This window comes from Amborella trichopoda, chromosome 13 (genome assembly GCF_054954075.1).
Source record: "Amborella trichopoda isolate Santa Cruz 75 chromosome 13, AtrichopodaSantaCruz75HAP2 v2.0, whole genome shotgun sequence".
NCBI classification, from domain to species: Eukaryota; Viridiplantae; Streptophyta; class Magnoliopsida; order Amborellales; family Amborellaceae; genus Amborella; species Amborella trichopoda.
Genome location: NC_142348.1, coordinates 52,611,667 through 52,636,644, shown reverse-complemented (window position 1 = coordinate 52,636,644; position 24,978 = coordinate 52,611,667). Strand labels below are relative to the sequence as shown.

The following is a 24,978-nucleotide window of genomic DNA, read 5'->3' as shown; positions in this document are numbered from 1 at the left end:
GTAGTTTTCTGCACATTTGTACGAAAGACCCTCAGATTTTACATCCGACGGTTTTGAAGTGTTTGAACTTTTATGTATGAAGAAGGATCACTTGAATTCGAAAGGACATGAGGAGGAATCCCTTGTATCGACGGGCACCCCCAAAAGCAAGAGGTTTATATAGTGCCGAGGCTCTAAACAATCAAATTAAAGCTCACCTCAAAAATTTCACATTTCTTGATACTATTTGAAGGTGCGTGTCACTTGGATTGTTTAGAGCCTTGGTGTGTGTTACTTTGATTGTTTAGCAACTCGGCTCTATAAAAACCGCACCCAAAAAAAAAAAAAATTTACATTTTCCGATACTATTTGAAGGTGCGCTTTGCTTTGATTGTACTGCATCCCTAACAAAATAAAATCATACCCACAAATTAATTTAAGGGTGCGATTTGTACAAGGCCTCAATTTTAAATCATCAAAATAAGGCCTCCCTCTAAGATTATACTAAAAGATGTAATTTTGGTATAAAAACTTTGCAACGGCTTAGAAAATTATTTTTATCTCTAATTCTTGAAATTCAAAAAACTATTTTTATCTCTAATTCTTGAAATTTAAAGCTCTAAAAATGGTTCAAATCGAGTAGAGATCCATAAGCACTTACAACGCAGTGGGCTGTTTTAGAAGATTTTATTTTACAATTCTTAGATTTTAGGTGTAGGGTTACATTTGTTTTTATTGTAGAGATTTACAAGATAGAATAGGAAGTTTTCTATAATAAAATTAGAATGGTTAGTTTTGATGAGATAAGAATAAGTTAGGCTTGTCTTTGTATGAGTTAGGCTCGTCTTTGGATCGGCATTTTGAAATCAAATGGAAAGATATTCATAGAATATTAAATAGCTCATCTGGTTTTTTAATAAATTCTCTTCTTTTTTTTTCTATTCTTTTTTGGGGGTAGATGGAATTCAGACCCCTACGGTTTTAGAAATAGTCAGTAGTTTTTGAACGCATTAGTAAGAATAGAATCCAAGGCTTCACCCTTATCTCATTCAAATTTGTAGCTAATTTACAAAATAATCAACATGCCTCTTCTAGACAGATTTCTAAGTGGCACAGAAAATCTCCTCCCCATAACCAAACCCAATTCGGCCTCTCCCGCACGAATTCCATCACATTCTCTCTCTCATCAATTGCATCCTATCTGATAAATTCAATTTCACTCCCCCTAATATAGCATTTTTTCATGTGAAAGGCTACAGTCTTACCACCCATATTAATAATACAGCCAGGGGAATCAGTGTACGCGCGTGAGAAAGAGAGAGAGAGAGAGAGAGAGAGCCAATAGTAACACCATGTTTTCTTATTCGTTGCCTCAGCAAACGCATGATGAGAGTCAGCTCCATCAACAAAACATACAGTTCAAACCACAAAAATATAATAAAAACAAGGCTTCGCTGTTCCTGTCAAACAAAGGGCACACCATATCTGTATGCAGTCTCAAAACAATAAGGACCCTCCTTACTCAAATTGCTCAACGGTAGAGGCTCTCAGATCTCAAGTTCTCTGCTATTTCTGTTTCCCATCTATCACCATTCTCCAGAAGTTTCTCCTTGTCATACAACAACTCCTGCCACAAAAACAACGATGCCATGGCAAATTCACGAAATTATTTCCTCGAACGAAAGAGAAACCTCAAAGCTGAGGGAGAGAATAGAATAGAGTAGGGACCATATACCTCATGTGTCTCTGTGGCAAATTCAAAATTAGGGCCTTCAACAATAGCATCCACAGGACATGCCTCTTGGCATAACCCGCAATATATGCATTTAGTCATGTCTATGTCATATCTGCGCCAAGTAAACAATAATAAAGTACAGGGACCAAGAACAAAATTCAGTCAAAGAAGCTAAAAACAATACACAATTTGTTCAGATATTCAGTTTGGAGAAATAACAGAACTCGTGATTCTGACATATGCTCACCGTGTTGTTCGACGGCTACCATCTTCTCTCTCCTCAGCTTCAATAGTGATCGCTTGAGCAGGGCATATCTATCCAACAACAAGCCAAGAATCTTAGAATATTTTAGTCTACTCTTTTCATATCTTCTATCTATCCAACAAACAAGCCGAGGGTTTATTTTCTACTTTTGTTTGGTTTAGTACCCTTGGTAGATTGCTATGGTCAGAAACAGGTTTGGAGGTAGGGTTACTAAATTATTCTTATTTTTAATTTTTATTCAATTTTGAAGGATGTAAAATATTTTTTAATTTTAGGGTTTTTTAGTTTTTAGGGATTCTACAGTTTTTATTTTTTTATTTACTTCGTGAGTACTATTCACAATTACTGTTCATGAATACTGTTCACAGGTATCCATAAGGGTACAACCATCATTACGAATTTTAAATTTAAGTTAGGATATATGAGCCGATATACTATTTGTTTGGATATTTTTTGTATGTAGAATATTAAATTATAATATATAAAAGGTGTGTGAGGCCTTGAGGGGATCATTCCACATGATTTTTAGAAATTGAAAGATAAAAGCTTAGGCTTTTAGAAGCCTAGCTTCGAGTATGCAGAAGAAACCCGAAGTTTCTTTGAATTATGCTTGCGTTTGACTTTGTTTCTTGCTGATTTTATTGTTCCCTGAAATTTTCCTGCATCATTTACTCTACTATTTTATTGGTACAAAAAGGTGGATAAGATAACTGGTAGAGGGTTTCCTCTTTCTTGAGAGAAGATTTTGTTACTAATTATCATTGGGGGAGAAAGTGAAACGTTATCTTTGTCCTAGTTACAGGGATATACATTTATGGGATAAACTTAACTAAAATACAGTGGGGAAGCAATATAGAAGAGGGTTTTACTATCCAAATTTAATGGGACTAAATACAAGGTCAGGGCAGTGCATGTTGCACGCGCACAGTAATTTTCAGTTGTGTGGTAAGTGTACCCCCACGTAAACAAATCAAACAAAATGCATTAAGAATCAGCATCCATTTACTAACATCCCAGGTTGCATCCGAGTTAATCCACATGAAAAGGAAAAGAGATTCAACCCCCACCCCCCAAATTCACATATATTTCTTATCAGTTCCAATGTCAAGGATTCTTTCACTCTCAAATAGCTAACAAGTGCCATGAGTCAGCCTTCCTCATTTGATCCAATTCAAATCAGACAACAATACAAGATAATCTTTTTGGATTCTTCACTCTTAAATAGCTAACAGTGCCATGAGTCAGACTTCCTCATTTGATCCAATTTAAATCAGACAACAATACAGGATAATCTTTTTGGCAAAGTTTCTCAACAATGGAGATAGAAAAATACTATTTAATACTAATGTTGCTAGCAACCACCACAGCATTACAAGAAAAACATTATCAAGTTACAAGCTCGAATAGATTTCAACATAAAAATAAAACCATAAGATTTCCAATCATTTCAAATATCAAGGAACCTCAAGCTACAAATAAATGATAGATGAACTTACTGCTTCGCATAGCTTACAAGCAATGCAGCGCTCCTCTCCAGTTGGATAGCGACGAAGGGCGTGTTCCCCTCGAAATCGTGGACTCAACGGACCCTTCTCGAATGGGTAGTTAATCTGAAACCACAGATAAATGTCACAACCAACACTATCACATTCACAAAAAAAGAGAAACATAAAACTCAAAGAAAACTTATTAAAAGCCACAGTCAAAACATTATTCTGCCCTCCCCCAAAAAACAAAAAGAAAAAAAAAACTTACGGTAACTTTCCTATCAAAGAAATACTTGAGCGTCAGCATGAGACCCCGCACCAACTCCGTTAAAAAAAGTGTATTAATACTTCTCTCGAAAACTGCAACACAAACATAGGGCCATGAACTAGAAAATAAACAATTCAGAACCTATGAGAAGCATGAACTAGAAAATAAACAATTTAGAACCTATGAGAAGCATCCAATTAGAGATAACTACTACTAGATAGAAGTACATTAAATTCAGAATTTACCCAAACTCCAATCCTTGGATATCTCCTTTGCGAGCTTCTCTCTTTCCTCATCATCAATTAGATCTAAACAGAAAGCAATAAAAAGCAGATAAGAGAAGACTCACTCTTCTTGTAATAGACACAACAATACATCAATATGATGACCAAATAACGTCAAAGTGTAGCCACAATTCATCCTAAATGATGTGAATCATATCACATGAATATATATTGGATTTTATTTTAAGAGTGCTTCACTATAAAAGACGTCACTGAAGAAATATTGCTATTAGGACCACTTCTCTCACAACCGGGAGGCAAATGTTTGGAATCAACTAACCCAACCTCTATAGCAAATGAATTGCAAAAAGTAAATCCCCAAGAAAATCAAAACTACGGTGTTTGCTCCATCATAAGGAGATGATGCAGGACAGCTTAACTCAGGTCATCGTGCATGGGATAATTAATTTGCCAAATACTCAATTGCTTGGGAACCCCAGCTCTCTTGTTATCAAAGGGTGGGAATGTGCCTCCTTCAAGGGAATTGTCCAACAATTGATTGCTGACGGAAAGATCATAATATGGAAGAGGAACCCCAGTAAGTCATGGTCACCTTTGGAACATGAAGGATTCCTCATAAAAGTGGCTCGTCTGATGAAAATTGAGTGAAACATCAGGTCCTAGCAGCATGACGTAAAACTCCATAGCAAATCATACTTTTTGAATGATGCTAAACTGCATGGTATATTTGTCCATATTGCATGACCTTAAACTACTCATCATACCAGCCCTAGCAGCATGACATAAAACTGCATTGCATATCATCACTCCCTAGAACGTAATAAGGCTCATATCCCATGCTGGGCCACAATCCACCATTTCCCCAATTAAGTCCGCAATGCAGCCCCTCAAGGAATTCACACATTCAATCCCCAAGTGGAGTCCCGACACCAAATTCACCATGGATTCGCTGTGGTCAAGGACACATAACTATTAGTCATATGTTGTCCACGAAATATAATCTTAAATTATTTGTGCCATATATGGTCCTAGACTCCTAGTAGTACGACCCCAACTACATGAAATATATGCTTTGCCCTACACAGAGTAGGATGACCCGTCTTCACTCATTGTTCCACCATGAACACTAAGAATCTCCCCATTTGAGATATGACTCCCCAGAAAAGATGGCTACCCGTAGAACCACATCCTCATGAGCTCTGATCCCCTATGTTTTTGTCGACCATTGTTGTTGTTCAACTCCCAATGGAGAGAATGAGGAAGATGTTGCACATTGAATTTGAGCTGAGTGGGCGAAGTGGAGATGTACAACCAGACATTTATGTGATCGCCTCATACCAATGAAGTTGAAAGGGAAGTTCTATGGGACAGCTGTGAGACCAACTTTGCTTTATGGGGAGGAATGTTGGACGGTCAAGAAACATCAAACAACATACCTATAGGAGTGTAGCTGAGATGAGCATGTTGAGATGGATGAGTGGCAAGACAAGAAGGGATAGAATTCGAAATGAATACATTAGGGAGAACTTAAGTTTGGCTCCAATATGTGATAAGAGAACGTAGACTTTCGTGGGCTAGCCATGTGTACCGCAGACCCAATACAACACCTGTTAGGAGGTATGAGTTGGTTCAAGTGGAAGGCTAAAAAAGCAAGGGGTAGACCCAAAAGGACATAGTTGGAAGTAGTGAAAAAAGATACGGGGACTTATGGCCTCACTAAAGGTATGGTCCTTGATAGAGCAGAATGGCGGACCAGGTTTCATTTAGTCGACCCCAAATTGTTGGAAAAAGGCTTTGATGATGATGATGATTGCTGGTGTTCTGCCCAAGACAGAATGACCCGACAGTCTAGTGCATGTTCCAAGACAAATGCCCTTAATTTGTTTGTTGCACTACACATGGTCGTAGTCCAAAGACCATAAACTACAAGGTCCATATTGTCGCATATGAAGAAGCTAACTGATCAGTTTCCAGGCCAGTATCCAGATGGCACATTTTGAGGCACTGTATGGGAGGAAGTGCAGATCACCCATATTTTGGGATGAAGTCGATGAGAGGAGACTATTAGGACCAGAGATAACATCAGAAAAGATTGCTTTAATTTGAGAAATGCTCAAAACAGCTCAGAGTCGGCAGAAGAGTTATGTCGATAATCGGAGATGAGATCTCGAATTTGAAGTGGGTGATCGGGCCTTTTTGAAGGTATCGCCAACTAAGGGCATTATGATATTTGGCAAGAAGGGGAAACTGAGTCCACGATTTATTGGACCCTTTGAAATTTTAGAAAGAATTGGAGCCATGGCATATCGACTGGCCCTGCCGCCCGAGTTGGCCAACATTCATGATGTTTTTCATGTGTCACTATTGAAGAAGTATCACCCTGACCCGTCCCATATTTTGAAGTATGAACCGATCCCAATCAGGGAAGATTTGACTTATGTCGACCAACCAATTGAAATACTGGACAAGAGAGTGCAGGTTTTGCGTAATAAAGAAATTCCCTTGGTTCCGGTTTTATGGCAGTATCATTCATGAGAAGAATCGACATGAGAACGAGAGGATGAAATCCGGGATAAGTACCCCCATCTATTTGATTGACTAACGATTTTGAGGACAAAATCTTTTTAAGGGGGGGATGATATAAGGATCAAGATTTCCTAGCCATGGAAACACACACGACGGCAGGAGTCTGTTAGAGAAAAAAGAAGCACGCGCTGCAATAAGGGAGAAAGCTTACTGCTGTGCATGTCAGAGGAGTAATGGCGTCTGTGAAGAGAGAGAATGAGCAACACCGTCTGTGAAGAGAGAAGAGTAGAGTCACAAAAGTAACGTCGCGCGTCAAAAGGACAAGAAAGAGCCAGTGTCGTGAGTGCAAGAAGAAGAAGAAAACATGTGCGGATGTGAGATGAAACAAAACGAGCTACCGCCGTGCGTGTAGCACCGTGCATAAACAAGACTGCCACCTGCCCTGATGCATGCCGCCAATTGTACTGATGCATTGTGGTGCTTGCCGCTTGTCCAGCCTTGGACTGCCACCCCAGCCGGGATACTTAAGCTCTCTCCCTCCCTCTCTCACACCACTCGTTCCTCACACTCTCTATCTCTAAGAACTCAACACTTAGACCCCTTTGTGAGCTCACTGTCACTGCACTATTGGAGCCTTGTGAGGAGCTTGAAGGGGACTGTGACAAGGGATTTTGAGGGCAACCTTTCTCATTAAGTAAGTGGATCAACCACCATTGCACCAATGTTATGAGAAGGCTTGAAACTAAATATCTACAAGAATGAATGTATTTTAGCCATTTCTATGCCTTGTTTCACTTGAATGGTGCCTTTGTTATATGATGAACTTTGATGTTGAGAATGAATCTAATGCTTACAAAATTCTATAGAAATATATATATACATGTGCGTGTGTGTGTGTGTGTGTGTGTATTGAGATGGAACAACTATTATGATTTTATTCACTGAGAATTGAAAGTTATGACGCGTGTTCTTGAAGCCTGTTAAGTGTCACTGTGAAATTCTAGGAGCATATATGTTTTTGTAATAGGCTTTTGAACAGTCAAATGAGGTCCAAATGACCTCAAATCACTGCCACTAGAAAGATACGTGAGTGTCACGCTTCAAGAATTTACAATACTGATATTCCTGAGACGTGACAGTCAAAACATATATACATCTCTTTTTAGGACAAATTTACCATGGCGAATTCTTACAAAGTAACAAAAGAAAGTTTAAGCACAACTACAATATCTTCCAGAGTTGATCCTGACGAGCACTCAAAATGAAACCGCAGTTATCCTGAAAAGATGTTTACCATAGTTTGATGAGTTTGGCTACTCAGTAAGTGATCATCATAATCCTAAAAATAATCATGGTTGAAAGATATCAATATTTTCAAAAAGGAGATCTATCAACAGAAATGCATTAACAGTTTCACTTTCAAAAATATATAATTAAGTATAATCCGAATAATTGAAATGCATATAACATTTTAACGGTAGTGCATAATTCAAAGGATTTCACAAATTACCCTACTGGCGTCCCGAGTAGGCCACCTATATACCCCATCAGCATCCTGATGGGTCCATTTAATCCCTATCGGCGTCCCAGATAGGTCCACTTAATCCCTGCAGGTCCACTTATACCTCACCGACGTACCGGATGAGTCCACTTAATCCCTACTGGCGTACCGGATAGGTCCACTTATAGCTCACCAGCGTACCGGATGAGTCCACTTGCATACTTAAAGTACTTCTAAATCTCTTTAGAAAATCGAAAGCAGCAAAATCATGTACTCAACATATCACTGAAATTATTAATATGAATTTCACTGAAACCATTAATAACAGTCACTTCCAATAGCATTTCAAAAATAACCAGTCAAATATTTTGGGCTCAAATTTAGAAAGGTAGCAGTTTGTAAAGACATTCTAGCATAATTTCCAATATATAGAAAACCTCTGATAAACATCCAAGAATACGAAATTTTCACAATTTATGGGACGTCAATTCGCAAATAAACATTTCACAGACAATGCTATAATCAAATGCAAAAATATCAGTTTTCAAATAATAAGGCAGTCATTTGCACATCAACGTCTAAATATTCAAAAACAGTAGAAAGAAATCTCACAATTTTACTAAAAGCATAAAAATCACATTTATTTCTAATAATTTTACAGTATCTAAAATTCTCTAACAATAAACAAGAAAATAAATTTATTTCTAAGAATTTACAGCATTTAAAATTTCTAACATAGATAAAATATCACAATTTTATTAAAAAGATTATTTTTTAAAATAATGAGGTCGCTTGCGCATAAAATTTATCGCGCCTAAAATTCATGATAATAAGCAGAAGTAATTATTTCATTTCATTTTTAAAAAGAACGGATTATTTTTCAAGATAATGAAGTCACTTACCTAAAATATTTGAACGGAGCTTTCGATAAAAATTCGGCTTGAGAGAGGAGCTCACTGTGTTTCGACTAAAGAGAGAAAGATCTCAAAAGTTTTCTAGGGTGGGAGTCCTCACCTCTCCTATTTAAATTCGTAAGACATATTATTATATTATCTTATTAAGCTCAACCTCATACATAAGGTGTGACAATACTATTAAATGTGAAACCTTTAAGACCCACGTCAACTAAAGGACGTGGTAAAGGAAAGGAAAAAGTTAACAAAAGTGGTGATGGTCCCTAAGGACCATAATACTTATATGGACCATCACACTATAAAGAATTATTTATTTATTTATATTTTTTTTTTTCTTTTTTTGAAAGTTTAGGATTGTTACAATGAGAATTTTAAAATGTTCATATTTGCCCATTGTTTAAATTCCTTGTAAATGAGAAGTTATATTCCAATATGTATAAGCATGTCACTGTTGACTGTTTTCCCTGTGTATTTTAACTGTCACTGTTGTTGCCATGGGTTTTCACTAACCAAACAAACTCAATCGCCCTTAAACCACTATCATTTGAAAGATTTATGAATGGGCTTAAAATTGCATGTTGAAAGCATTTCGTAATTCTTCCTAGATTAAAAGTTATGCATGAATTTGTGAGCAGATGTTACTTTGGCGGAATTTTACCAAATCTCAAAACTATCACTTCTGTTGTCACAAACTTTGAATGACCAAATGAAGCCCAAATGCTTTCAAATTACCCTTGTTGGAAAGATATGTGTTTTCCCTTGAACTTTGATTTTGAAATCATCTCAAAAGGTCTTACGGATTGAAAGTTATAACTGTGCGAAGTAGGACCTGTCGCTGTCTCAAATGTACAACAGATTTCAGATAGTATGCCTCCCTTGTTTCGAGCTTTTGACTAGTCAAACGGGGTCCAAATGCTTTCAAACCACCCCCAGTGGAAAGATATACGAGTCTATTGTAAAATTTGTTTTGGAACCATTTCCAAATTCTAAATAGATTAAAAATTACGTCCCAGTTTGTGACGGGACGTCACTATCAAAATTGTAGGAAATTGAAAGTGATACTGTGATACTAGATACTGTGATATTGATACTGTGATACTGGATACTATTATACTGTGATATTGATATTGTGATACTATGACATTGATACTGTGATACTGTGACATTGATATTGTGATACTGGATACTGTGATATTGATACTGTGATACTGGATAATGTGATACTGTAATACTGTGAAACTGATATTATGAACCTGATACTGTGGTACTGTGAAGCTGATCCTGTAAGCCATTGTAATATTAACCACTACGCAATGGGACACCCATTGGTAGTGGGTATTGTCATACTACAATACACTGTGATACTACTATACTGTGATAAATCATGAGATTTGACCACTACACAATGGGGCACCCATTGGTAGTAGGCACTAAGATACTGACCACCACGCAATGGGACACCCATTGGTGGTTGGATACTATTTTTGCCGACAACTGTTGACTGAACCTCAACCCAAATGATAGGACTGAGGTCCGGAAGGGAAACTGTGTAACAAGAAGGGTCGCACCCCCTAATTGTTATGGGCACTACGCATTGGGACACCCAATGGTAGTGTAACGCCCTCTCGCCAGAAGGGCACAAGGAGAGAGTCGTCTCTTGCAAGGCCATTGCCTATCAAATACCCCAAAGCGCACTGGGGATGTGTGTGTGTAAGGACATTACGAAGTGGGACACCCACTTGTCATTGTCATCCCTCCTGAACGAGGATAGAGGTTCCAAGCTACAAGATTAGCTTAACCTGATCAATAGAATTTCTGCTTCAGGAGTAGGCTTCTCTAGCTTCTACTGCGTCAGATTGTGATCTGTCTGTTTTACTGATCGGCTGAAAACTAAATGACTGACGACTTTTGCACATTATGTTATTCTGACAATTAGACTCGTATACCCTTATACTGTTAAAGTACTGAATGGGCTTCAATAATTAAAATTTTCGTGATAACTGTGTGCATGGAAATACTGTTATTTACTATTATTGATTTTAGACCGGAACGCAATGTTGTAGATCTACTTACTGGGCTGTTAGCTCATTCCCCTCATTTTCAATCTTGTAGAGTGAAAGTTTCTGGCCCAGTTGAGAGGGCAACGGTTCGGGTTTTTGGGGCGCTTAACGCTTGAAGTAGAAGAAGAGATATTTCTGAAGCTTGCTATAGTAGGTGTTTGGGTGGCTGCGCCACTGTTTGTTCGTTTGTTGTTTACCTTGTACCTTGTGGCCCATTAGTGCCTTAAACTGCTTGTAAAAGGATTTTGGAGAATGATTATTAATGGAAACGCTTCTGCTTTTGGATTAATATTGGTCTGATGCTTGGATTTTAGTTTTATTTCGTGGTTTGCTCTTGATTCCGCCTGTTATATGCGTTGAGCCACTCCCACCTGAGTGGCATTCGCCACCTCCCGTCGCGGTCCTGTACTCTGTCACCGCTGGTTCGTACGGTATGGGGTCAAGGGGCGGGGTCGTGACAGTTTATGGTATCAGAGCTTGTTAGGACCAGAGATTGTTCAAATAACATCAGGTGGTATCCACTTCAAAGATCTTCTTCGTTGGGGCCAATGTCACAGTATATCACAATTTATCCGTATCACAGTGTTTTCTCAGTATAACAGTGTGACTACCAATGGGTGTCCCATTGCGTAGTGGTCAATGTCACAGTATATCACAATTTATCCGTATCACAGTGTTTTCTCAGTATAACAGTGTCACTACCAATGGGTGTCCCATTGCGTAGTGGTCTGTATCACATCAGTATCCCAGTATCGCATTATCACATTTCAATATCACAGTATCAGTGTCACATTATGACGATAACCGTATCTCAGTATAACAGTAGCAGTATCACAGTATGGCAGTAGCAGTATCACAGTATGAGAGTAGCAGTATCACAGTATGACAATAGCAGTATCACAATATGGCAATAACAGTATCACAGTATGACAGTAGCAGTATCACAATATGGCAGTAGCAGTATCACAATATGACAGTAGCAATATCACAGTATGGTAGTCGCAGTATCACAATATGATAGTAGCAGTATCACGGTATGGCAGTAGCAGTATCACATTTTTAGTATCACAATTCACATTTCCTGCCATTTCAAACAGTGACGTCCAACCATAAAGAGGGTCATAACTTTTGATCTATTTGGAATTTGGAGACGGTTTCAAAACCAATTTTACACTAGACATACATATCTTTCAAATGGGGGTTGGTTTGTAAGTATTTGGACCCCGTTTGACCCTTCAAAAGTTCAAAGCAATGGTGGTTCACTATTTGTGCCCTGCTGTGCATCTAAGACAGAGACATGCCTCACTTAGCACTGCTATAACTTTCAATCCATTTAATTTTTTAAACTGGTTCCAAAACCAAAAATTCGGTTAAAAACACGTATCTTTCCAACAAGGATAGTTTGAAAGCGATTGGGCTCCATTTGGTCATTCAAAAGTCCATGACAACCAAAATGATGGTTCTGAATTTTAGTGAAATCTATCCACAGTGACATGCCTTCACAAATAATTGCATAACTTTCAATCTAGGAGAAATTTCGAAATAATTTCTACATGAAACTTTAAGCCTACTCAGAGATATTTCAAATGACGGTGATTTGAAAGAAAATTGACGTCATTTGATTTGTCAAAACTAATGGCAACAGCAGTGATAGTTTGAAATTCAGTACAATCTGTTAACAATGACATGTCTGGACATTTTAGGGCATAACTTCTCACTCATTAGGAATCTTAACATGGTTTAAACATGAAGATGGTGGTAGACTCATGCATCTTTCTAATGGCAGTGATTTGAGGTCACTTGGACCTCATTTTCTTATTCAAATACTTAGTACAAAAACATGAAAGTTCCTGGAAATTTACAATGCCACAGGGCATGCTTCAAAAGATGCTCAATAACTCACAATTCACAATAGGCAACATCATGCAATCTTTTCCATTTTGTTTTAGGCATACATAGATAGTTTTCCACAGACTTTTATGATTAAATTCACTTTAACATCAAAACTCATCATACAACACAGGCACCAATTCAGTGAAATAGTTCATGAAATCACTACAACACAATCATGCTCTATCACTTATTCATGCCTCTACCAAATTAAGGTATGATCCACTTACCTATTATGCAAAGATGCTTTCAAAAATCCACTTACCAAATTAAGGTATGATCCACTTACCTATTATGCAAAGATGCTTTCAAAAATCCTCTTTCACAGCTCCTAACAAGGCTCCAACAATGGAGTAACAGTGAGCTCACAATAGCTCTTAGAGAGAGAGAGAGAGTGAGTGAAAACTCTTGAGAGAAGTGTTTGAAGGGGTATTTATAAGCAAGAAAGGGGAGAGGGGCGGGGCAGCATGCACAAGCCAAGTGGCAACAAGGGTTACAAGCGTTGTATATATGGTGTCTTAGTGGCTATCAAAGGCCCACAAGTGGCTTACATGTGTCAAATCGAAATACACAGACGGCTTTACACAGATGGCTTTACACAGACGGCTTTACACATAAGGCTTTACACAGATGGCTTCACGCATATGGCTTTACATAGACGGCTTTACACAGACATCTTACACAGATGGTTTTACCACATACGACTTTACACAGACGGCTTTACACAGACAGCTTTCCACATATGGTTTTACACATGCGGCTTTAACACTTCTCTTCTCCTCTTCCATTGGCTTTTCACTGCTGCACAAGCCTTTCTAGCCGGGAAAAGTTTCGATCTTTACATCATCCCCCCCTTAAAAAGGATTTTGTCCTCAAAATCGTAAGTTAAGCAAACATATGGGGTATTTATCCCGGATTTCATCCTCTCGTCCCCATGTTGATTCTTCTCGTGAATGATACTACCATAAAACCCAAACCAGGGGAATTCCTTTGTTGCGCAATACCTGAGCCCTTCTGTCCAATATCTCAATTGGTTGTTCAACATAAGTCAAATCTTCCCTGATCGGGATTGATTCATACTTCAAAACATGGGACGGATCAGGTTGATACTTCCTCAACAGTGACACATGAAAAACATCATGAATGTTTGCCAACTCGGGCGGCAGGGCCAGTCAATATGCCACGTCTCGAATTCTTTCTAAAATTACAAGGGTCCAATAAATCATGGACTCAGTTTCCCCTTCTTGCCAAATTTCATAATTCCCTTAGTTGGTGATACCTTCAAAAAGACCCGATCACCCACTTCAAATTCGAGATCTCTTCTCCGATTGTCGGCATAACTCTTCTGCCAACTCTGAGCTGTTTTGAGCCATTCTCGAATTAAAGCAATCTTTTCTAATGTTATCTGAACAATCTCTGGTCCTAACAGTCTGCTCTCACCGACTTCATCCCAACATATGGGTGATTTGCACTTCCTCCCATACAGTGCCTCAAAATGTGCCATCTGGATACTGGCCTGAAAACTGTTGTTACAAACAAACTCTATTAGAGGCAGATGATCATCCTAGTTTCTTTTGAAATCTGTAATACAGGTCCTCAACATATCTTCTAGGGTTTGAATAGTCTTTTCCGACTGTCCATCAGTCTGAGGGTGGAAAGCAGTACTGAAAGTGAGTTTGGTCCCCAAAGCTGCAGACTATTCTATAATCTTGAAGTAAATCTAGGGTCCCTGTCGGACACAATGCTAATAGGTACTCCATGCAGTCTTTACTATCTCTTTCATGTCTAGCTGAGCCAATCTATCCAGAGTATAGGGGGTGCAAACCAGTAAGAAATGAGCAGCTTTGGTTAATCGGTCTACAATGACCCAAATACTATCGTGTCCAGTACCTGATCTAGGCAGGCCAAACACAAAGTCCATGCTAATGTGTTCCCACTTACACTCTGGCATGGGTAAGGGTTGTAATAGACCGGCAGGTTTCTGATGTTCAGCCTTCACTTACTGACAGGTCAAGCACTTCCAGTGCAATTTCTTTAGCAGAGTTCATGATTTGAGAAAGTGGATACCCATTTCCACCCTTCGAATGGGAAATACGAAAGGACGGCACCCCTAAACATAATCCCTAGTGTACGCCACAACAAGGGAGTTCCTGGTGCCAGCCAAACCCAACAAGTGTTGCTTAGATGCTCCTTGTCACACGATCTTAAACTGCATGACTTGCTCTCGGCATTCAAGCACATTACCGAGGGATGCCCTCATTCTCCACAATCATGTCCCCAGTAGACAACACATACCATGGACCACATAGCATGAGCCAAACATGCTAAGTATAGCTGTCCTCATTTGCATATACTTGGACCGAATCTCCGGTGCTGTCTCTGACGTCGCCCTGGCAGAATCCCGCATTCACAATCCCGGGCTAGTCGCACTGACCATCCTTCGTATGGTCTTAGTTACATGACCTTAAACTGCATTACATAAAAGGTGCTATTTGTTACATCATCCTAGACGCAAGACAATAAACTGCAAAGCCCCTCTTTTGTGATACGCACATCATGCAAACAACTCGAGAAAAAGGGCACCGACCATCCTTCGTATGGTCTTAGTCGACCTTAAACTGCATTACATATACGGTCATATTTGTTACATCATCCTAGATGCAAGACAACAAACTACAAAGTCCCCCTCTTGTGAGATACGAAGACCCGAGAAAATGGGCGACCATTTTCTGTGTTTTAGTAGCAGTGCAAGGCCCAAAACAAGAAAACTACAATCGAGCCACACAACTATAAATTGAGGAACACCCTTCCCAATCATATGACATTAAACTATGTGAATAGGGCCATACTACAAGTGTTAATTTACAAGATGAGCCACCTACAGAGCTATGAGCAACCTAAAGCGCAAAGAGCTAGTTAGTTGTCTTAGCAAGTACTTGGTAGTATGGAATTTTGTTTACTCACTTTAATTGAGTATTTGGTTCCCTCATTTTCTTGTTATGATAGGAAATCATGTTTTTACATATCCATAGGTTCGAATCCTTGGGTTTCTGAACAAGTGTAAAAGACGTGCTTCGAATTTTCTCACATTAATACAGTGGTCCTTATTACATGACCTTAAAACTATAAGGTCAAAAATGGCACCAAGAATATGACTGAATGTCACACTTAACACATCAAACAAAAGTGCAACATTTTGGGGCATTCATTTGAGTGTGTTTTGAACCAACAATAGATCATGATAGCTTAACATTGTAACAAAAAGACACGTCGGTATAGATACGGCATGAACCCTTGGGATCAGCACTATGGTCGCATATCCGTCCTCAAACCCCACATCAAGCCCTAATGATGAACACATTTACTCCATCTAACATCGCACAAATCCCTAGAAATGTTCAAGAAGGCGTAGGCAGCCCACCTAGGTGGTGAGGGCTCTGGACCGCCTAGGTGCTAATGCGGGCGCATAAGCAAGAGCCCAGACCCAAAGGCGGGCTTCGTTGTCTTTTTTTTTGAACTTGGATCCCCACACCTTCCCCTATTTTATTGTATATATTATATAATAATAATAATTATAAATTAATACTATTTTTTTGGCTTAACAATAAATTAATTACTATCACATGCAAAAAGCATTTTCCATAAATTATTAATTAAGAATTAATAGTATCTTTTGGTTTGCTAATAAATTACTAATTATTGTTACATACAAAGAGTATTTTTGAGAAATTAATAATTATGAATCTTTTTGTTTACTAATAAATTAATTTTTATCACATGCAAGAAAATATTTTCGAGAAATTCATAATTACGAATTAATATTATCTTTTGGTTTACCAATAAATTAATAATTATTGTTACATGCAAAAAGTATTTTCGATAAATTAATAATTATGAATTAACACTATCTTTTTGGTTTACCAATAAATTAAGTGAAAGTATAGAATGAGACCATTTATCTTTGGTATAAGGTACTCACATTAAGTACCAAGCCTTCTCTATGGCCCTCAATTGAGAAATAAAAACCAAGCCTTCTCTATAGCCTTCAATTAAGAAATAAATACCAAGCCTTCTCTACAGCCTTTCAAAGAGGGAATAAACAAGCCCGTCCAACAGTTCTTTTCTTTTCTTTTTCCTTTTTCATTTCAGAGTTTCTCAAAAATACTCACCAACGATGTCCATCTCTCCTTATTTTATACAACTTGACTTGAACATAATGACCCAAATATCCCTAGTTAAAATAAAATAAATTAATTCTACACTTTCACTCCCAAAAAAACTACGAAATAAAAAATAAAAATAAAAAACCTAAGTACATCATTAAATGAGTCTCATATTTACTCCTTGAAAAGTAAATGAGAAAATAATCAAACTAGTCTAATTGAAGACCACAATGTCCTCATTATTTTTGCTTCTATTTTTTAAATAAAAAATAAGAAATTTTATCATAGCCATGTATAATGCATGGAAACCTTATTTATGATGATTATAAAGTTCCTAATGACCTCTCATCTTAAGTAGGACAAATAGACAACAAGATTTAGTAATTAAAAGGGCAGAAAAGATAATCAATTTGAGAATTTATCTTATTTTGTACATGCAAAGAAACTATATTTATTAGAAACTTATAGTATGAAGGTAAATTATTATTTTAAATCCAAAATTATTACTTTGTAATTAACAATTAAATAATCTAGCAAAGAGTACGTGTTTTGAATTATCAATTGTGCGATGTTCTTATTTCTATTTGTGTTCAAGAAAATATTTGATGGAAAACATTTAGGAAGAGTTTTCTTTTACATAATTTTGGATTTTTTGATTTAGAATGTCATTCTGTTGCTGAACTGCCCAAAAAAGTGTATATTGTTTTATCTACCCAAAAAATAATATCATTATTCAGGGATCACAAAAAATTTAAAATAAAAGAAATAAATTTCATGATTACATTTCTGAGGTGGTATTATATATTGGCGGCTTTTTTTTTTAATTACTTTTGATTTTCAAGAACTTGGGTGGCAAAATTACTAATTTAACCAATAGATAATTGAAAATATAATATTTAACTTACAATTAAAAATAGTCCTAATTATAGTTTATAGTTGATTTTTATATGAATTAATGATATTACTTAAATAAACTTTCAACTTATAAATATGTTTTCAACCCAATTGGATTATTAATCTATTTCTCATATAGATTTTATATTTGTTAAAATAATATTAAGAAATAACATACCCTTTTAAAAAATTATTAAAATAATAATGACTAGAATGTGTGTTCAAATACAAAGTTTTGGTCCTTCAATGAGAAAAATCAAAAGTGACTTCATTGTTTATGTCACATATCAAACCTAGGAAGGATAACGGAGAAGTAAGAAAGGGGAAAATTACGTGTACTCTTGCATGCATATATTATGCTTCAAGTCTCTCTTATGAAATATTTTGTATCAAAAGGAAATATTTTTTAGAAATATTTTATTAATATAATTTAACATCATCTTTTAAATAAATATTTTCACAGAAGAAATCAAAATTTTATTTTTAATAAGAGGATTTAATCCAATAGATTACATACACAGCATGCACCCTGCGAGGATGAAAACAAGAGGCCTTGATAGCCACACCCAAACTGGCCTACTCAATGGACGTTCAGAATAACCTTACTGAAATTTTCCCAAAGTTTCGGTCTTTTCACGGCGAGTTCCACCTTTCTTTTGTTTGTTTGGGTAGGCATCCCGGTTTTCTAAGCAATAGTAAACCCTTGGGCACATACTATGTGCATATTCCTTCATGTAAATGACCTATAAAAAAGATTAAGAACTAAAAAATTTCTGTCTAAGTTAATAAAGAAAACATATTTTATTTATATATTAAAATATTATTATGCTTAGTTTTATTATTAAATACATAGACCTGCAAGACCACTAAATAACGAAACCCATTTCATCAAAACAAAGTATATCGCCGAGCCTTCACCAAACCTCTGAACATCTATTCTTTAGCCACGTAGCTCTGAAGGTGGCACTTTACTTATAGAAGATATGAGAGCATCATTTTTTTACTTTTATTAAAAATAAAAAAGAACCTCAATAGTAGATTTTTTTTTTATCATAGTCTTGCATGTGCACAGAAATCTTATTAATTAGGACTCTATAAAGGCAAGTTCCTACTTTGACGGGTAGAATATATGACCTAAATCTTGATGCCCTACCAGATTTTCTCAATTAGAACTTAAATCTACTTATATCATGTTTCTCTCAAATAGACACACATCTCCTCTGTGTGTGTGTGTGTGTGTGTGTGTGTGCGCACGTGTGCGTGCGTGCGTGTGTGTGTGTGTGAGGTGGGATGGGGTTCGTGTGTGATGCAGTAGCACTTAAACTATAGTGGTGTGCCTACTCCCAAAAGAGTCATTCCAATGGTGATCAATAGGCAATTCCTCAAGAATTATAGTCATCCACCCATTCCTTCTCTTGTCCAAGAAGACATCACTAGGGTTTTCTAGAAACTTCTTTTGGAGCACGGGGTTCAAAGAAACTAAGGGTTGTGGAGTTTGGATAAGGTCATGGGCTATGATTCCTTAAGCAGTGGTCAGGGAGGAACTTAAAGGGGTTAGGTTTGATCAAGTTTTGAAGAATTAGTATGTGGTGTTGGTTGAAGAGATGAGAACATAATAGAAGGATAGCATAGAAGATGCTGAAGCTAAATTTGATGTAACACAGGCCTAGCCAAGTTGGGGTTTTGTCCAGAGGTGCCACGGCCAGGTGTAATACGCTATTCTGGAGCAATTGACAATGACCTATATGGAAGCTACATGCATCACCCTTATTTATTGTTCAGGACTTCATGGTACTGATATCCAGACATTTAATTGCTGAGGAAGACCCTTTAAAGGTGGTAAGATTGGTTCTTCATCTACTTCAAAAATTTGTGACATTATGGACAAGTGTTGGATCAATCTAAGTCTAGATGTCACAAGCTAAAAACGGACCATAACAAGGCTGATTGCTAATGCCTCAGATTAAACTAAATTCCGGTAGCATTCAAGGAAAAAAAAAAAGAATTCCTGGATCTCATCCTTTGCACTTTGTATATAATTATTCACATCTATGAATTAAGTTTAAAACAAATTCACACACACATGCACACACGCACAAATTCATACATATATACTAGAATTTGCTCTTGACAGTAGTATCAGAGCCTATTGCAACACCGAAAGAGAAAGACATGATGACATGACAACTCATACTAGGTATCCTAATGAACTAATGAATACGAGAACTACACAATACCATATATACTTCACTTTCTCAGTATTTTACACCCTCATTACGGTTATCATCTTTCAAGCTGATTACAAAGAACTAAATGGCTAGCGGGGTAAGGTGAAAAACCTTTTCGTTTTGTTGTATAAAAATGGCATCCAAATGATCGTCCGTAATGTTGTGAACCTGGTAAAGCTTGGCCGATGGTGACCTACATCAAGATTGAGCACCATATAATAAATATCAGGTTATCTCTTAAGGCTGGTGACAACAAGGAAATCATTCTAATATGAAAAAACAACAAAGAATGAAAATTTCATGATCAGAAACAAAATACGATAGGAAGTAAGCAAATTTTGTGAGCCTCTGTAAAACCAAAAGACTTCCTCTATCGGGACTGCAGGCTGTGCAACACAACAATGTCCCCACCCCATGTACATCTGGGGCATAACACTGAAGCATCCTTGGCACACATGAGAATTCCATAAACTATCTCCTACGCCCATCCCCAGCACCTCAGGTAATAGTTTGGAGGGATGCGTGGGTGGTGAATCTTATTTGTCAAGGTTTGTGCCCAAGGGAAAGAAGTAAAGATCCAAAAATTAAGCGCTCAAAGACAAGGCATAACCACCCATCAAACTTTATGAATAACGAATTATCTAGACCCATGTACAACCAAAACAATGATGGTCAAAATCCGTGCTGGAAGAATGAAACAAGAACATTGAAAATATCCTCATATCATTATTCATGAGTCATGGCTTATATCTTCAGAAACACTCTTCCATCAATATGATTTTCCTAAACAGTCCAATTCTCTCAAACATTATTTGACTTAATAATTAAAAAAATGAATCAATGCATCAAATTATTTTCTCTCCTTATTCACCTATGTGCAGAGACCATCGTACTCAAACTACATATAGCACTTCCCTTTGTATGTATTATGGCTACACAATCCAAACAATAAAAAAGATTTGCCAATACCTAAGCAATTTGTTTTAAGAATGCTGAGATCATTAATGTAACAGGTTACCATAGCTTAGGCTCTTGAATTTAGTGCAGTTGATAATTCATATAACCACATCTTCGTGCCATAATTCTCTCCATGTAAGCTTTCTTACTCATATAAATAATTCATCGTAGTTAATATTTACATCTATTCATTTCTCTTATGCACAGAATGAGAATCCGCATCCTATGACAACATATTCAATTCACAATTCTTTTCCTAGGATACATGTGAACCACAAATGGGATAACTACTAAAATTAAAAGCTCTCGCTTTTCCTGATGAGATAGACAACCATATATCGAAGCATTATTGCTTGCAGTAATCCTAAAACTTCTAGATATGAAGTTCCATTGATTTCTGATATTTTCATTATGCAATAAACCATTGATGTAGGTATTCGTACAAGACTAATAGGCAATACCAGATTGTGATGGAAACAAACAATGCATGTAAATCATGGTATTCTGATAGTTCCCTTCTGAGATCAGAAGCCGTTAAAGTTGAAAGGAAAAATATCTCATAAGAAACCCCCCCAACACCACCCCCCCCCCCCCCACCCCTCCAAAAAAAAAATAAAAGCTAAAAGGACAAATGCCCAAAGTAACTTGCCTTTTTGCTCATTGGTTAGGAACTCGTAACACTGACATGGTCGTTTGACTCTGAGCTTACAGAACCCACAAAAAAGAACGTATAGAATGGCCCTAATATTCCATAAAGTAGCAGCTCAATCAATGTGGTTACTAGATAGGAGACCTCATATAGTACTACAATCTTATTCCATAAAGTAGCAGCTCAATCAATGTGGTTACTAGATAGGAGACCTCATATAGAACTTTTTTCTAATTATATGGGAATAAAATTTGAGATGTCCACATCCTTATTTTATCTCCAAAACAAAAAAGATGTCCAGATCCTTATTGCAATTCATCTTTGTGATAATAATTCAATGTAAATAACACTTCCATCCTATCGTTCTCATAAATAGCAAAACCCCCCTATTACGTCCAAATAAAACCCAACAAAATCTGATTCTACGATACTGAATTAGACTGTAGATGAACCGCAGTGATTCTCGCGACAATTGAGGTGGATTCACCACCCGATCACACACTCTTCAAAATGATTAAAAAAGACTACGAAAATGCTCCATTCTGCAAAATTATATCAGGTAATTTCTGCAGCCCTTACAAATGCTCATCTGCCAAGTATGAATGCAAGGTAAAACATTCCAAATTATTCCAAGTGATTATTCAAACCCTAAATTGCAATCAACGCTGAGGAATTGACAATCACGCCCAAGAAAGTGAAAAATAAAAAAACAAATGCAGAGAAGTTAACGAGTAATGAATCGTGAAAGGTTAAATTGGAGAGAGAGGAGGATGCGTTACCAATTGTCGGGCACGCAGAGCGCTGAGGGATTTCCGAGCTAGCATCAACGCAGTCATCCCCTTCTCTCTCCTGCGTCTTCAGCAAGCGACACTAAACTACATTCGCATCATCACCAGCGATACATTTATTCATCGGACTCGGAGGCCGTGTAAGTTTTAGAGAGAAAGAGCCACTCACTTCATATTGAATGACAAATATATCCATTTCACTATCTATATAATTCTCGTTCGAAAGCATAGAATGGGACCTTTTGCCCCGGCGACATTAATTATTTTATTGACCAAGCTCAAACTTTAAAAAAAAAAAATTTTTAAATTATGTAATACAACTAAACTATCAAATTTCACATGAAATGGTTGTAAGGAATTGTGACCGCCTTGTATCAAAAAAAATAGTCAATACATATTTTTTTGATTTTCGAAATTCTTAATTACAGATATTTTATTTTAAAAATATACATATACTTAAATAGATTTGAAAATGAGGAATAAAGAAAAGGGTTTTCATAGAGTTGAGGTCTTAAACACACAAGCTTAGATGCACCCTAAAGATTCACTAGATGAAGTTGTTTTGATGCCAATCCAATCATTTCAACCTTGGATACATGGATGTACAAGAAAAAAGGATCTCAAATATTGGAAATAATGTATCTTGTAATGCATCTAGACTATTAATTTTCAATATTTTCAAGTGTTCGTAGATCTACTTAATCTACACTGTTTTTTAAGCTTTAAATTCTATAATTAGAGATGAAAATAAGTTTCCAAGCCATCATAAAGATTTTTGTACTGAAATGACATCTTTCGACACTAATTGAAGGTGCACTGTACTTTTATTGTTTAGGATCCCAACCTTATTATACAAACTACACCCTAATATTAAACCATACAGCAAAAAAATTTTATTTTATTTACATTTATATTAAAATAACTAAAATCAATATAAAAAATAGACTTCAAAATGAGCAAATACAACAACTTCCTAAGTTTTTACTTTTAAATTACAAGTTTTTTTTTTCATTAGGAATTTTACACCATTTAAAAATATTGGAGATAAAACGAATTTATAGTAACATGATTAAGAGAAAATGGCATCCCAATGAAAATATTCGGCAATAAAAAGTTCTCATGCAATCAAACTGAAAATCTGAAAAGAAAGTATAAAGTTATCTAGAATTTTAGCAAGAAATTTTAAAAAAGAACTAAATTCAATCGTCCCAAAACCCCATGGTCCATTAGAAATCGGGAAAAGTTTATATAGAGTCGAGGATCTACACAATCAAATTTGAGCCTACCTCAGAAATTTCACTAGAAGAGGTTGTTTTGATGCTCAAATATCTTCAAATTGATCATCTTGACATCAAGATGCATGGACATAAGAAAAAAATGAATTGCAAGTTTTGGAAATAGTGTATTTTGTAATGCATTTTTAGACAGTCAATTTTCAATATTTTCACATTTTCATAGACATGTCAATCTACACTATTTTTGAAGCTTTAAACTTTATAAACAAGTATGAAAATATATTTTAAAACTATCACAAAGATTTCCAATATTACAATCACATTTCTCGACGCTATTTGAAAGTAGGCTCGAATTTGATTGTTTAGAGCCTACGCCCTCGACAAATCACACCCTTAGAAATTTTGGCAAGAAATTTAAAAAACTGGCGATTGAACCGACGGCTGGTTGTCCAGTTTTAATAACTGTTATTAAGACAAATTCTAGTCGTGCAAAACTCTTCGATTTTCCTTTTCAAAGTAAATGAGATACGAGTTTTATTTGAAAGTTTTAATTACAAAATATTGCTTTAGAAATTAACATGAATAACGTGTTTTTAGGGTTATTTTAAGATATATAGAAAAAAAATTGAATTTTACGAAGATATCAATTTTTTCCACCTTACTATTTTTTTCCAAATGCCAGTAAATATAATACGCAGTGTACCTAACAAAGGTTATAACCCCATAATTACAAAAACAATGTTCTCTACCAGGAGTACTAAACATTTTCTTAGCTCAATAAATCATCCGACGCTCTAAATACCAAATAAAATATTTTTTCAAAATTATAATTTTATTTTTAAAAATTTGATAAATACTTTATTTCTTCAAATTTATGCCTCTGCCCTTTTTCTCACCACAATTTTTTAATACCCAAATTGACCCTTTATGCACCTATTAGGTCCGTAAGGGCGAAGTGGGTGCTTGGGGCTCTTCTAAAGAGGCCTTACAACCAAAATGAGACCGAGAAGGTAGATAATCTTCTGTTTGTAGCTAAAGAATGGACTCTCCAGAGTTGTAGCCTGAACAGGAGTCGACATCCAATATTTCTGTAGAAATCGCTGGCTCGACCAGAAAGTACGCCCAATGTATAAGCCTTCATCATTTGTTTGTTGTTTCTCTTACACCCAAAATGACACATACAGTTTTCCAATT

General features: G+C 36.5%; 1 protein-coding gene across 1 annotated transcript; it reads right to left on the bottom strand.

Moving 5' to 3' along the window:
• Nucleotides 1-1,312: 1,312 nt before the first annotated feature.
• LOC18445805 (uncharacterized) lies at nt 1,313-22,621 on the bottom strand. The gene is made up of 8 exons (XM_011629353.3): nt 22,541-22,621; nt 20,267-20,348; nt 3,980-4,042; nt 3,735-3,826; nt 3,476-3,589; nt 1,962-2,029; nt 1,715-1,826; nt 1,313-1,606 (listed from the first exon to the last, which is right to left on the bottom strand). Exons 1-8 carry the CDS (start codon nt 22,595-22,597, stop codon nt 1,511-1,513), a joined length of 684 nt encoding a protein of 227 aa, XP_011627655.1. The 5' UTR covers nt 22,598-22,621; the 3' UTR covers nt 1,313-1,510.
• Between the last annotated feature and the right edge of the window lie 2,357 nt (nt 22,622-24,978).

Coding starts and splice junctions, on each gene's coding strand:
- LOC18445805 (XM_011629353.3), bottom strand. CDS start 22,597: ATGACTGCGTTGATGCTAGCTCGGAAATCCCTCAGCGCTCTGCGTGCC. Junction 4,043..20,266: donor TTATACAACAAAACGAAAAG/GTTTTTCACCTT, acceptor CTTTCTGTTTAG/ATCTAATTGATGATGAGGAA. Junction 3,590..3,734: donor TCTTTGATAGGAAAGTTACC/GTAAGTTTTTTT, acceptor CTGTGGTTTCAG/ATTAACTACCCATTCGAGAA.